The sequence below is a fragment of the Trematomus bernacchii genome, unplaced genomic scaffold (assembly GCF_902827165.1).
Source record: "Trematomus bernacchii unplaced genomic scaffold, fTreBer1.1, whole genome shotgun sequence".
Lineage (NCBI taxonomy): Eukaryota > Metazoa > Chordata > Actinopteri > Perciformes > Nototheniidae > Trematomus > Trematomus bernacchii.
Genome location: NW_022987547.1, coordinates 12,203,974 through 12,217,404, shown reverse-complemented (window position 1 = coordinate 12,217,404; position 13,431 = coordinate 12,203,974). Strand labels below are relative to the sequence as shown.

At 42.0% G+C, this 13,431-nt stretch overlaps 1 protein-coding gene across 1 annotated transcript; it reads right to left on the bottom strand.

Annotated features, from left to right (window-relative positions):
• Nucleotides 1–4,963: 4,963 nt before the first annotated feature.
• enc1 (ectodermal-neural cortex 1) lies at nt 4,964–12,944 on the bottom strand. The gene is given in 3 exon segments (XM_034123348.1): nt 4,964–5,105; nt 5,108–6,773; nt 12,666–12,944. Coding segments are annotated over 2 exon segments (1,773 nt in total). The 5' UTR covers nt 6,768–6,773; nt 12,666–12,944; the 3' UTR covers nt 4,964–4,992.
• Between the last annotated feature and the right edge of the window lie 487 nt (nt 12,945–13,431).

The following is a 13,431-nucleotide window of genomic DNA, read 5'->3' as shown; positions in this document are numbered from 1 at the left end:
GAAAAAACTCTTATGTTTATTAGCCATGAATTTCACATTGTGAAAAAAATCACATGTACAAAATAATGCCATAAAAAATAGAAATTAAACTCTTACATGACAAAGAAAATGAAACTGATACACATTGACAGTCAGTTCTGTCTAATTTTACATCATTATGCAAAGCGGGACACTGCGCGCCAATCTGAGCCAGCTGGATTTCCAGATAAATCCGAGGATAAGCGGAGGGCAAGAGTAGAAATGGGAAGTGCCACTCGGCAATTAGGTGCAAATTGAGGGGGCATTCATTGCTCGCTGTTGCTAGGGAAACTTGCGCTCTATGGGAAAGCAATGCTCCTCTGATTGGTGGGGCCAGAAACCCTGTGCTCAGTGGTTGGAGGAGGTCAACATTATGAAGCCCCAAGGGTCTCCAAAGAAGTCCTGAAATTGCCAATAAAAGGAAAACATCTTTTGGGTGGCTTCAGGAGCAGAGCAGGAATTTATAGAGCTGTTTTCCCACAGATTAGACTTTTGTCATGAAGGACGTTTGAAAAGAAATGTTTACATATTCCACCAAAACATAACCTCTTACATTGAATTCAATGATCCCATTAATATTCAAATGTAAAACATCCATGTTTAGGCAGTTATAGACAGACATACAGACAGAAAACACTGATTTGAGTTACAAGTGTTATACAAGTGTTTAAGACATTCTCTCTTTTTGGTCTTTAGGAACTTGCAATGTTGTTTTTTTCATATTTTTTCAATGTGCATTATTGACACTATGGTGAAAAGCACTGCGGTGTCTGCCCTTATCAATGCACAGCTTAATGGATTCAACTCTTTCTCAACCTAATGGTGAAGAAGACTGGGTTTACACCCCCGATGAGTTAAGTTAACACATGTGACAGTCCTCCAGTTGTCCTTGAGACAGCTGGAGGAATGTCCCACTCTGAACCATGTCAGGGTTAGTTACAGGGTCACATACTGCACTTTTTCCAGGTTTGATACTTTCTTGATTTGTTGGTACTGTTTGGCCCCCCGACGGCACAATTTAAGACAGGCTTGGACCCAACAGTGAGCTTTAAAATAATCGATCAAAAGGGATAATATTTCAACCCCGTTCAGTCTTCCTATGTGGGCAGCAGCCTAAACTGCTTCACCCCATCAGTAATCCGTTCTTCCTCTTCTACACTCGTTTAACTTTTTTAAAAACAAGTTCCTCCTGGTAAAGAGTGAATTGTGCAAAATGCAGCCCGACTGAGATCAAATAAAGCACAACACCTGACCATGCATGACGCAACCCGAACATACATTCACATAAGAATGCAGGCAGAGAAGAAATAAATAGGATTAAACATATTAAAATAACAGAGTAATCATCATTGTCATATAAATTAAGACTACATTGCAGCGAGGTTTTAAAAGAAAAGAAACTGATTCATTCTCAGTTCAGTTTAAGGTGACAAGATTTCTGTGACAAGAGAAGGGTTCATGCCAGAGTCACTGAATCACTATGCGTGGACATGCTGTAGGAAGGTTAAGCGGTGACTCAGCAGGCGAGCAACTGCTTTTTATCAGAATAACAGAAGCTGCGTTAAGTGTACAGCTGAATGTGACAGTTTTCTTTATGAATACCGCCTCTGTGTACAGTGGGTTAGTTAACCGGCACTCAGCGGGCGTTAATGCTTCGCTGCAAAACAGCAAACATGTAAGGTCGCAACCCCAAGCACCTCCCCACAGATCCCCTTCATCCTCCTCAGCTTCAGCTGGTGTTGGTCGTCAACACCTCGTGGCTTGCAAGTGACAGCAAACGGCCAAAGCCTTCATGAGAGGAACACTTAAAAGGTTTTCTTTTGACCGTCAGAGCTGTTGAAAGAAACGTCTTTGAAAGAAGGAAAAAACAAGGGTCAAACAAAAGAGCTTATTAGAGGAGAGAAAGGGGGAGAATTGCTCCTTCATTGTGCCTTTTTTAAATCAGCTATATTCAGTCAGTTCCTCAGCACACCAACATTGCATTCTCCATCCCTCAATCTAAGTAGAACATCCATCATGCTATACATTGCAGCCTCGATGAATAGAGTATTATTTTTCAGCTTTTTTTATCATGGAGAAAAACATCAATACAGATCCGCACAAGCCTGTCATGACTAAATGGGAGAAATGCAGGCTGTGTGTTATATTTGCAGTCCTCTATGGCAGCATGAAAGCAGGAGCCTGATATGCCAGATGTACACAAGGTGGTAGTTTGTGCCTCATGTAACAAGCAGCAGTTTGTTTGCGCGAGCTACTGTGCTGTATGCCTCAGCTTCTTTCTCGGAAATGAAGGACGACATCATTCCATTGAAAGTGTCCAGCTATTGTCCAGTTTCTGCCTCTTCTGCGACAACAAGATGAATGCGGGTGTCTGTACATCACTGCTTAGTTTCTCTTCTAGAGGAAGAGGATGTGTGCTTCTTCACAGTTGGAGTCCAGTAGATGATGCAAAACAGGGAAATCTGAGGAAGACAAAAGAATCATTTGTTAAATGGGTATGACGCCTTTAACTCAACAGTTAAAAGGTGACTTTTTCATTATTCAAAGTGAAAAGGAATCCTAGAAACAGAGAACAATACACGAGGCTCAGGCATACAGCTGCTTGATTACTAGGCCTTTAAATGTTGATATATCACATGATGGTATTGACCTCCATCATTTTTGTTGACCTCAATACTGTGTCAACATTCTTGTATGTGCACATATTTTTGGATATTCTGGTATTGCATTTTTAGTTTGACTCTTAAACAATAATAATAATACTTTTGTTTTCTAAGCGCTTATTCAGGTGCTCAAAGACACTGTGGTGGCATGTATTTGGTTTCTGGTACTTTGTTTTTCAACCTCCAAATATCTACAATTACATTCAGTCACCCCGAAAATAGGACTGCATTATCAACACGGAAGGCAGTCAAAAATACTTCGTTATTGTATTCTCTCAAAACCCACTAAATGCTTTCCAAGGGAAAAACTACAGAAAGGAAGTAACTCAGACAAGTTAGGATTGTTCCCCTGGGAAAAACCGAGAGAACTTCTTCTTTCTCTCAGCTACAATCTCCTTCTGTGAGGTCTAACATACTTCCTTCCCCTTTCATTCCTAAACAGTCGGCCTTCTTTTCCATTCCTCCACATTTCGTCTTTTCAACGCTTCCAGTGAGGAGACTGTCAGTTGCCATGACAGGCAGGCGCACCAAAAACAAATTCAGTATTAAATAAGTAGCAGGATTATGTCCTTCACTGAGCACTGTGTTGCATTGGCTTAGAGATAGTTCAAACCTTCAGTCTACTCTCTCCTTTTCAGAGATGAGTCACTGAAAAGAAAGGGAATAATAAGTCTTAACAAATATTTCATCCTGTGGAGAGTGGAGGAACATCACAGTATGTGAAGCTGCTCTGCTGCTTCCTGGCATTATCACATGGGAAACTGTGCCTTTGCTGGACAGCTGGGGAGTCATTCTTCTGCTCTCATTGGCTTTCTCAGGAGCTTAGAGCCCCGAGCCATTTTAATAAATACAGCAAAATGAGAAAGACTGCCTGCATGGGTATGTGTGGGGGCAACAGTGTAGGGTGTAGCGATAGTTTAATGTGATTTGATCATGAGCCTGCAGCATGCAGAACGATCCGCTTTGCCAGCTGACTACCCATGCTCCACATGCGTCTGGCCTGATCATCATCAGAGCAGGAGAGCAGGGTTACATTGAGGTAAAGAAGACATAGATGGAGGCAGAAGAGACACTAGAGTATCACAGGAAATGTTCAGACCACCACTAACAAGGGCTGAGGGGGGAGGAGGTGTACGATTCTCCCTCCTCACTTCCTTTCCTGCCACATCTCTGTCACCTCTGATGAATGGTTTCCGACACTGCATGAGTCGCCGGCCTGCCTTCCCTCTCACCGCCGTAAAGACCATAACCTCATCAAAGGAAGGCGGCAGAGAGTGGATTATCCTTGCCAGGGTGTTGTAGCCTGCTGGTGTGTGGCTTGTCTAATTGGTAGACCCCCATTTCCCTCTTAGAGGGATTTCCCCCACAGGAGCAATAAAAGTATCCTATTCTCTTTCAATTACCCTCTCTGTCCTTCAGCCCATCCCCACAGCAGCATAACTCACTTAACTAACGCACACAAGCCCCCATCAATCCCCCCACCCTGCCTCCGCGAGAGCTCCTTTCTCGCTTCTTCTGAGAATACTCCACTTACAGTGTTTCTCTTATTCTGAAAATATGAGACACCCAACACACATACCAACATCAATGCAAGGTATCACAGATTGTCATATATGTTGACAGATTTGCAAATACAGCCTACATCAATGTTTTATGGATTGCATTTTTAAATATTTTTGACCTATTTATCTCTGTGTCTCTGCCAGATTAGAAGCATCACTGCCAACCTGATTCTGTTTATGTGGAGTGAAGTGTGAAAATGAAATATATGCCAATATATTTGCTTATATTCATTATTATTATTATATAAATACACTGTATATATTTAAGATATGGAATACTTATTTGAATCTGCCTCAAAAACACCACATTGATTTGGCTGTAATTAATTAACAAACAAATAAATACAACCGTGCACACTTTAAGAATGCAAATGAACATCAATGTTGCACCGTTAGCTAAAGGAAAAAAACCTGTCAAACTGTTACTGTCTTGTTATTATATAGAAGACAGACTCACTATGGGCAGTTTAAAAGGCTGCAGGAATAGAGCTTTTATCCCATTCTCCTTACTTGGCAAAAGTAGCCTTGAGCGGCTAACCACATGCAGAGATGAGAAATGGGCTACATAAGTCCGGTAAGCTCATTTTCCAAACTCTAGATTGTTTTCATTTCGAAATGTGTAGTCTTCAGACCCAACTTAATGCCAATTATCTTTGACATATTTACCCCCCAAGACCTATAAACAGACAAAGAAAAGTGAGATGTCAAACTTACCTCATTGAGAAGGTGTAGGAAGAGGGTTTTGGGGCTCAAGCGGGCAGATGCTTCCAGGTGCTGACGAAAGCAGTGGGAATGAGTGAGTATGGCACAGTAGTGATGCTGTTCCAAGCATCCAGCGTGGGGTCATAGCAGTCCAGAGTTTACACCGCTGTGTGCCAAAGTACCCACCCACAACGTACAGTTTATTTCCCGATGCCACAGCCTGGCAGCTCATGCGCTTGGCCGTCACGTCGCCAACTTTAGTCCACTGGTAGCTGTCACTGCTGAACTTATAAGCAGAGCATGCAGAGAACTCTGTGTCCCCGCCCATGACGAAGATCTGGTTTCCCAGCACGGCAGCGGCTGTGTAGCGCCAGGGCTGCGGGCAGGACGCGGGTACAGACCATCGGTTCTCCTGCGGATCGTAGCACTGCACCTTGGGCAGCTTGTCGTGGGTGACGCTGGTTCCTCCGAAGGCAAAGAGCTTGAGCTTGACGCTGACCACCGCTGCATTGCTCACACCCTCTCTCAAAGGAGCCACCATTGTCCACTTGTTCGCCACTGGGTCGAACTGCTCCACCTGTTTGAGGGATACCGATGGAGAGGCTGGAAGGCAGCCGGTGGCAGCTGTGTGACCTCCCACCACGTAGAGGCAGTGTTTCAGCTCCGCAGAGCCATGGCCAAACCTGGCAATGAGCATGGGTGCCGCCTTCGACCATTCCTCTTGGACGGTGTCATAGACCCACACATCTTTGGATACACCATTCTCTGAACCTCTGCCACCGGTGATGTACACATTACAGCCAATGGCGCAGGCGCTGAACTCCTTCCTGGGGCTGGGGATGTCAGACTTGGGGATGATCTCTTTGGCTTTCTGGTCCACCAGGTACAACTTGTCACACATGAAAGTCTGCCCTCCCAGAAGAAAGAGGGCATGGCTGGTCTTCCTTGGTCGGGCACAAGGGCTGTTAACCACGCCATCGTTCTGCAGGATCTTCAGCTTACAGCGGATAGCTTCATCCACCAGCTCCTTGCTCTTAGGCTGGCCGTTGATCAGCTCTTCTGTAGAAACGTTCTCCATGAGAAAGATGGCGGGCAGCAGGGCCAGGCGGACCGTTCTCAGGAGCTCTGGAAGGTGGCAGTGCCTCTTTTCCAGGTCGTAGTTGATCCAGTTAAGGGCCGCCTCATAGACCAGTCTCTCATCTTCTGTCTCTAGCTCCTCATGGGACAAAAGCTGCACCACCATATCTTTGGGCAGTTGGAGGAAGTCCTCTGTCTTGCAAATAGTGGGAAAGTTGCTGAGACACATTCCCCAGGAGAGCTCTGACAGCTTGATGCACTGGTGGGCGTCAGACAGCAACAGCATGCCAAGGCAGTTAGACGGGTGCAGGTTTCTCTCCAGGAATTCAGCGCAGGCATCCCGGATGTCCTGAAACTCCAGCATGTCCCCAGCCTCCAGTAGAGACTCTGCGTTTTCCTCATTGATGACCACACGTGATGAGTAGGCGTAATCCAGCAGGAGCTCTAACACCTCCGGGTGAAGGGAGTCACGGAAGTCGACCTCGCTGGCCTGACTCTCCCTCAGCCCGCCGCTGAACATGGCCTCAAAGTAGCGGCTGCAGGCGGCCAGCACGGCGCGGTGGCATGGGAAGGAGCGGCTCCCCGCATGAAGCAGGACGTCTGTGAAGAGCCGCTGCTGCCGCAGAGAGTTGAGGTGCATCAGCACACTGTCCGCATAGGAGGACTTGTGGAACAGGTAGATGTTCATCGAGCCGGTGCTGGCTCGGGATTTCCGGTTCTCATGGACACACACAGACATTTTCATTGAATCCTGAAAAAGAAAAGACAAGATTTCTTAAATACATTTTATAATGAAAGTCCATTCAGGTGCGGTGCCCCCACAAATATAATCAAATTCTGTGGGAAACACTGCCGTTACACAAGATTATTCAATGTTTTGCTGAGTAGAGGATTGGTATGAGTTCGGGTTCAGTTTTGTGTTCATGTGGTTTTTGTCTTTTCAAACAGGAGGTAAATTAAATGGTTTCAAATTAATGTGTTGGCTTTACTGTAGGTGCTCGTTCACTCGTTGAATTCACAATCATCTTACGTTTTTTATCTTGTTGTTGCTACGATCATAAGCTGATAGAGTCCTTCTTACTGACTCAAAGTGAAGACAGTCGAACAAAGAGCGCAACCCCCTTCAACATCAGCTAAAGGGGTGCCTTTGATGTGTCAGTAAGACAACGAGAGCAAACTCCTAAGTAAAATGACACACATCAATTATATCTGCTAGGTGAAGAACATTTTGTGAGTTTAGCACCATGATATTGAGTTTCCCGTAACGAGGAAGCAAGTTTCAATAATGATATAGAAACCTGTTCCCGTCAAAACACAGTTTAAGGAAGGAAATTGGATCATTATAGTGTTATGAGAAATGATGTTCTATATTGGATCCATCTATATTCACTGAAGAAGTGTTATTGCCTAATCTCAGCCATGACACTGGGATATTGATGCTGAAATATTGCGTTTTGCAACTGTAATATCCATATTATGATGATGATGTGCCTTTTTGGTGAGTATTTCAATCCTTCCCCAGAGATACATTAAGCAAGAGATCCGTGATTACAAGTTGCACAACAGCAGACGCCTGGGAGTTATGAAGGTCAAGTAGATAACTATTGTCTTCTCGCACCACCAAGAGGCTTTTCTGCTCCAAACCCCAAGCAGCACTAATCCCCTTCTTTTAGAGATACCATGATTTACAAGTAAGTCTCTCTTTGCAGAGGTCTTTATAAAGTGAGGAGAGAAGGAGACAGCGGGACTCCTTTAAGCCTCTGAGTAATGCACAGAATTGACTCCACTCCCCTCCAGAAAGTCACAGCCTATCTTCACTGTCCTTGCCCTGTCCTCGCTCAGAACTCACATTCATTTGAACCAGTTTCTAGAATTGTCAAAAGTCTCTGGCACTATGTTTCGACAGGTACTGTGTCCCTGAATGACCTAGTAAATCACTCCAAATGATGTAAGGAGTGGTAGAAGTTTGCTTCCTTTGAAAGTATACTTAAAGAAAAATGATACTTCCAAAATCTGCCGTTTACATATCCAAACAGGCATGAGATGTTTCTAGTTTTCTCAAACAGTTATCAGCTTCAATTATTTCAGCTTGGTTCTTTTTTAAATATTTGCACCTGTAGTGTCTCTGGCATTTTACACCTTACATAAAGTGTTTGATTTTTTTGTCAACTAAAACTTCAAGATTTAAAGAGTTCAAAAGTTCCCAGATGTCATAAGTGATCTACAACCTCGCTGCAAAAACGAGTTTCTATTTTCTTTACATTGCATCATCTGCTCATGATCCTCAGAATGTTGTTTCATGAATAGACAATCAGGTGTGACCCACACTAACAATTGAAAATCCAATGCTGAGCTGTGTTGCTCAATCCTTTATCTTCAACCAAATGTTATTTTTATGTTACAAGTTCCTGGGAAATGACGAAATCCAGTTAAACTAACTTCCAAAACCAGCTGCAACCCAGACACCCAGACTGGCCGTTTGGCTGCAGCTGTCAAAGGGGAAACACAACCTGTGTTAGCAAAAGGTATTTACTTTATGATATCCTTCACAGTAGACATTTGAACATATACAATTGCTGATCACCACTGTCATTGAATTTTGGATGATTTAGTCAACTTTGTTCCCGGTCAAAAATGACCGCCATAAAGAAAAGGAATTAGTAACCATCCGGATCAGATAAAACACACAGACAAACACCGACGCACGCACACACACACACACACACACACACATACTCTAGATGTGTTCCCCCCCCTTATGTGCCCATCCCCCCATGTGAATCACACCTGGCACACACAAACACACACAGAACAATTTGACACATTTCCCGCTCTTATGTGCCCATCCCCCCACATGGATCACACCTGGCAAAAAATAATAATTTGCAAACGCAATACATGTTCAGTGTCTGTTCTTTGTATATTTACTGCAGTTTTTCATGTATACCAGTAGTCTGATACAATATTTACAGTTTGAAAGGGTGTTAAAGGAAATGTGGTGATGATTAATGGTTTTTGTGTTAATGTAATAGCAGTTAAAACAGGACCGGTCAAATTTGACCGCGAACACCAAAGTAAGGGGGGGGAAACGAAGACAATAGGAGGGTTAAACCACTTGCATTGCATTCCAAGCTAAGCCTTTAAAACAGGAGCCAACACTCAAAACAGGTCAGGAAGCTTGCAGGGATAGAAGATAACTTGTTTTAATTCTATATGAAGCTACAACCATGAGTACATTCTCAGGAAAAAATACCATGTATTTTGAGGATCAAATAATCACAAAATGTCCGAAAATGCAGTTTTCAGCCCTTCAGATAGTATTTAGTATTAGTAGTATTATAAAGTAGTATTTCCTACTTTTCTCTGCTTTAATCATATTAATATTTATATCATTGGTTTTTGTAATGATTAAACAAGACATTCAAAGACACAACCTTGGACTTGTAATTCATTTGCAGATTATTCTATGATGAAAATAATCGTTAGTTGCAGCCTTATGGAAGTGCTATAATAAGAAAGTGTGTGTGTTACCATTCTTTACAAGCCAATTTTAATACGTTTTGAAAAGCCTCAAACAATATTACTTGGAATAGTTTGACATTTAGTACCGGCATTTAATTACATTCCCATACAAAAAAACGAATTCTCCATCTCATTATGGTCGCAGTTTTAAACAAGTGGTTAACGGTTTAAATTGCAACCAAACAAAAACACAGAAAAACGACTAAAATGACTTGCTTTGGTTTAGAAAATGATCATGGTTTGGTTTAAAATAGCATATTACTTTTGATACATTATTTAATGTGATGACATAACAAACATAATTCCATGTTGGTTTTTAATTTCACGTTAATATAATTATTCCGTTTAAAGCCATGCAGTAGGTTAAACATAGTTAAATGTAGTTCTCATGGAAAGTATTCCATTTAGAAGTTTTCTTCATCCAACACACTGTACTTTAATGATAATAATAAGAGCAAGATCTTCCTTTATCACAAGTTGATTAAATACAAAACCAACCGCAGCAGCCTTGGTTCAACAGGATTTATTGCATTCCAGCTATGGCTCAGCTATAATGAGAATACCTTAGCCTGCTCTCACACCTGCAATCATCACCTCACACACACACACACACACACACACACACACACACACACACACACACACACACACACACACACACACACACACACACAGTACTGATGCTGCAGTATGCATGTTTGTTAATTGTAAGTTGTAAGTGACTTGATTTGAATAAGTGGCCCTAATAAATCACCACTTGGAGGAGGTTTTGCAGATACTAATAATTAGCATGTTAACAAATATAACCTCCAGTCGTCAGGTCACTATCTGACTGGCAGATGAACACTTCAATTCACTTCTGACAGTGAAACAGTTGAGGACAAATCAACAGATGTGATCAAATGATGCGGTATGATAATGCTTTGCTTGTAGGAGGAATAGTGAAAATACAATGATTTCATATTTATTTAAAACATTTCTGCATTACCGAAGGTGTTTTGCATTTATTTGAACACCAAACAAAGTTGTCCTTGGATGAACGCGCTCACTCATTCATACAGTGAGCGCAGTGCAGCTGAACAAAGAGAAGAAGAGCAGAGATTTATGCTATTTGCATATTAAAGGATAAAGCCTGGATTAACAACTAAACCTGCAGGACCTGAAAACCCTGTGTTCTTTTATTTGTAATTGAAATAGGAATGGTCCTTTGTTATAAATGTGCTTGTCCACAGCATCGGCCCTCCTGTAGGCATGATTTAATAAATGCCAATAGCATCTGATCGGACCTTGAATAGTTTCAGAATTAAAAATCATAAATGTTTTAACACAAACTCTTGTTTATCTTGTATTCCAGTTCGTCCATTGTTCGGACTATTGGCTGTTATGTAAAAATGTTTTTCTGCAGCTACGTAACATCCCTCTGCATTTAAACTCAACACATGTAACACAGATTATTGGAGAAATCAGATTACTGCAACCTATATAACCATAATCCTGTTTCTAATCAGCCTCTAAACCGTGATGCATGTGAATGTAAACAATATTTATCGATTTTGAAAAAAGTAAATAAATTCACTTTACTATGTCCCTATTTCTGGCATTTTGTTATCTCGTAATTGTTTGGTTGAATCCTGGAAGATGAATGCAAAATGAAAATTATTGATATTATTTGTGGGCCATCAAGGAAAACATTTGTTGACAACTTTGCTTAACTGTTGTCACTGACTGTCAGTCTTATATCTCCTCTTGAAATGAAAGTTTACTAATGCCGTAAATAAGAAAAAAATCCTTACTTCAAGTTTGTAATCTTGATATAGAAAAAGTAATACCCTAAACATGTTGGTCACCCCACCTCGGTTTACATGTGGATTTACAATGGTATTACATGTTGCATACTTCTGAGGGAAATTATATGAGAAGACTTCGAGGAACTAGGTTGGATATATTTTTCTTATCGGACAATTGTTTCATTATCCAAAAGCGCTACACATCCTCTTCTCAGCTTCTCAAATATGAGGATGTGTTGCTTTTCTTTGTCTCATATCATAACAGTCGGACTACCTTTATGTTTTGGGAGTGTTTGTCAGACAAATGTGTAGTGTGAAGACATCACCCACTAAATTGGAACATATTTTAGACCAAAAAATTAACCAACTAATTAAAGAAAGTAAGATTAATTGCTAATTAATGATGATAATATTGATTAAATGCCAATTACATTTGGTTGCAGACCTCAAATCAATACTTATAATCATTACCATCTATAAAAAATAAGTGCTCATGGTATTGTTACTCCCCTATCTGTGTTATGTCCCAGTAACAGAGTGCATTCACACCGACGTGCCCTGAGAGGAGGAAAATATGCCATCAGTGTGAGAGCGAGCTCTTGGCTGGATGTCTGTGAGAGTTGTCATCCTCACAGAAAACAGATCACAGCCACAGAGCAGCAGAGCACATACATGCACACTCACAAAGCACTCAGTCAAAAAAAAGAAACAGCCATGCCGCCTCTGGTCTCTCTCTATCTGAGGCCTGGCTGCAGTCTGTTTAAAATCATTGCCAGGTGTTCACAGTCAACCATGGACGCAGGAAGAGGGATTGGTGGGAGAGACTTCAAAAGTAAACACCGGGCGTATGTGGGCCAGATCTGTGCATCTGCCACTTGGAGGGGGAAGAAATAATTAAACAAGATGCAGAACATGGGGACACAGCCAGCAGCTCAAATCTCAAATGTATAGTCCAACCCCAAGTGTCCACACACACATCTGAGCAAGATTTGTACCAAAGCCCCTGCCTGCACTGAGAACATAGTGTTGATCATCACCAAGAAGAGCGTGTCACACCTGATGTCGCCTTCAAAACATCTCGAGCATGCAGGGAGGAGATGCCGAAGAGAGCACAAAGGACTGAGAGGGAATCTCATGAAAATAAAGACAATCAATACCAAATTATAGCTATATTGTCAGAATAAAGGAATGTCAACAACAATCTTTTGTCCATAAGCCTGCTTTCTGTTACGCTTTCTCTGCCACTGAACCGGAGTTTTCCTTTATTAAAAAGGGATGCTGTTACAATACAATAATAAGCTATAACGGGAGATGAGAGTAATTGTTCAATTTACCTCTTTGGGTGAAAGCAGGAGTTCATTTGGGTCCGCAGTATCCCTCGAACATGCCACTTCTGACAGAGCCACGATGCAGCCTTGCGCTCGGGAGTCACAACTCCTTGGTAATTTCCGATAAGCTGCTGGCGGATAATCAGGGAGGATGAGGACGGTTCTGTCAGATAACGCGCAACAGTGTGTAGAAAATCTGGAAATGTTAGTATAGATAAATGAAGCGTAAAAATGAACGTGCTTTAGAGTAGAGGATGAGCTGTTTGGAGGCGGCTGCTCGGCTCCTGTGTGGCGGTGCGGCTCCTGCGCTCCCAGTCCTCCTCACTGGATCAATGGGTGTGTTTACAACGAGAGGGGGAGGACCGGCACCGCGCAGGAAATGAAGAGGGGGTGGGGGGGGAGAGAGAGGGGGAGAATGCAAAAAGATGTGAAGGTCTCCCAAGGCAGGAGTTTCCTCCCACACACACAAACAAACACATCTCCGTCTGATTTAGATTCTTTAGGTTGAAGTATTTCAAACTACTGTGTATACTCACTACACAATTTCATAAGCCTCAACTCAATCTAGACAGGAACCTTTTAGCAGTATAGTGCGAAATATCTATATCCTTTATAAAGAAAGTGGAAAGTACTTGTTAAAGTAACAATTGTACTACTTTACTTGAGTAGCCAATTCCCATTTGTTGTGCTTGTTTGATTCCCTGCATTTCAGAAGGGATGATTTACCTTTAACTTTACTACATCAGATTTAGATAATATAATACCAAATCAC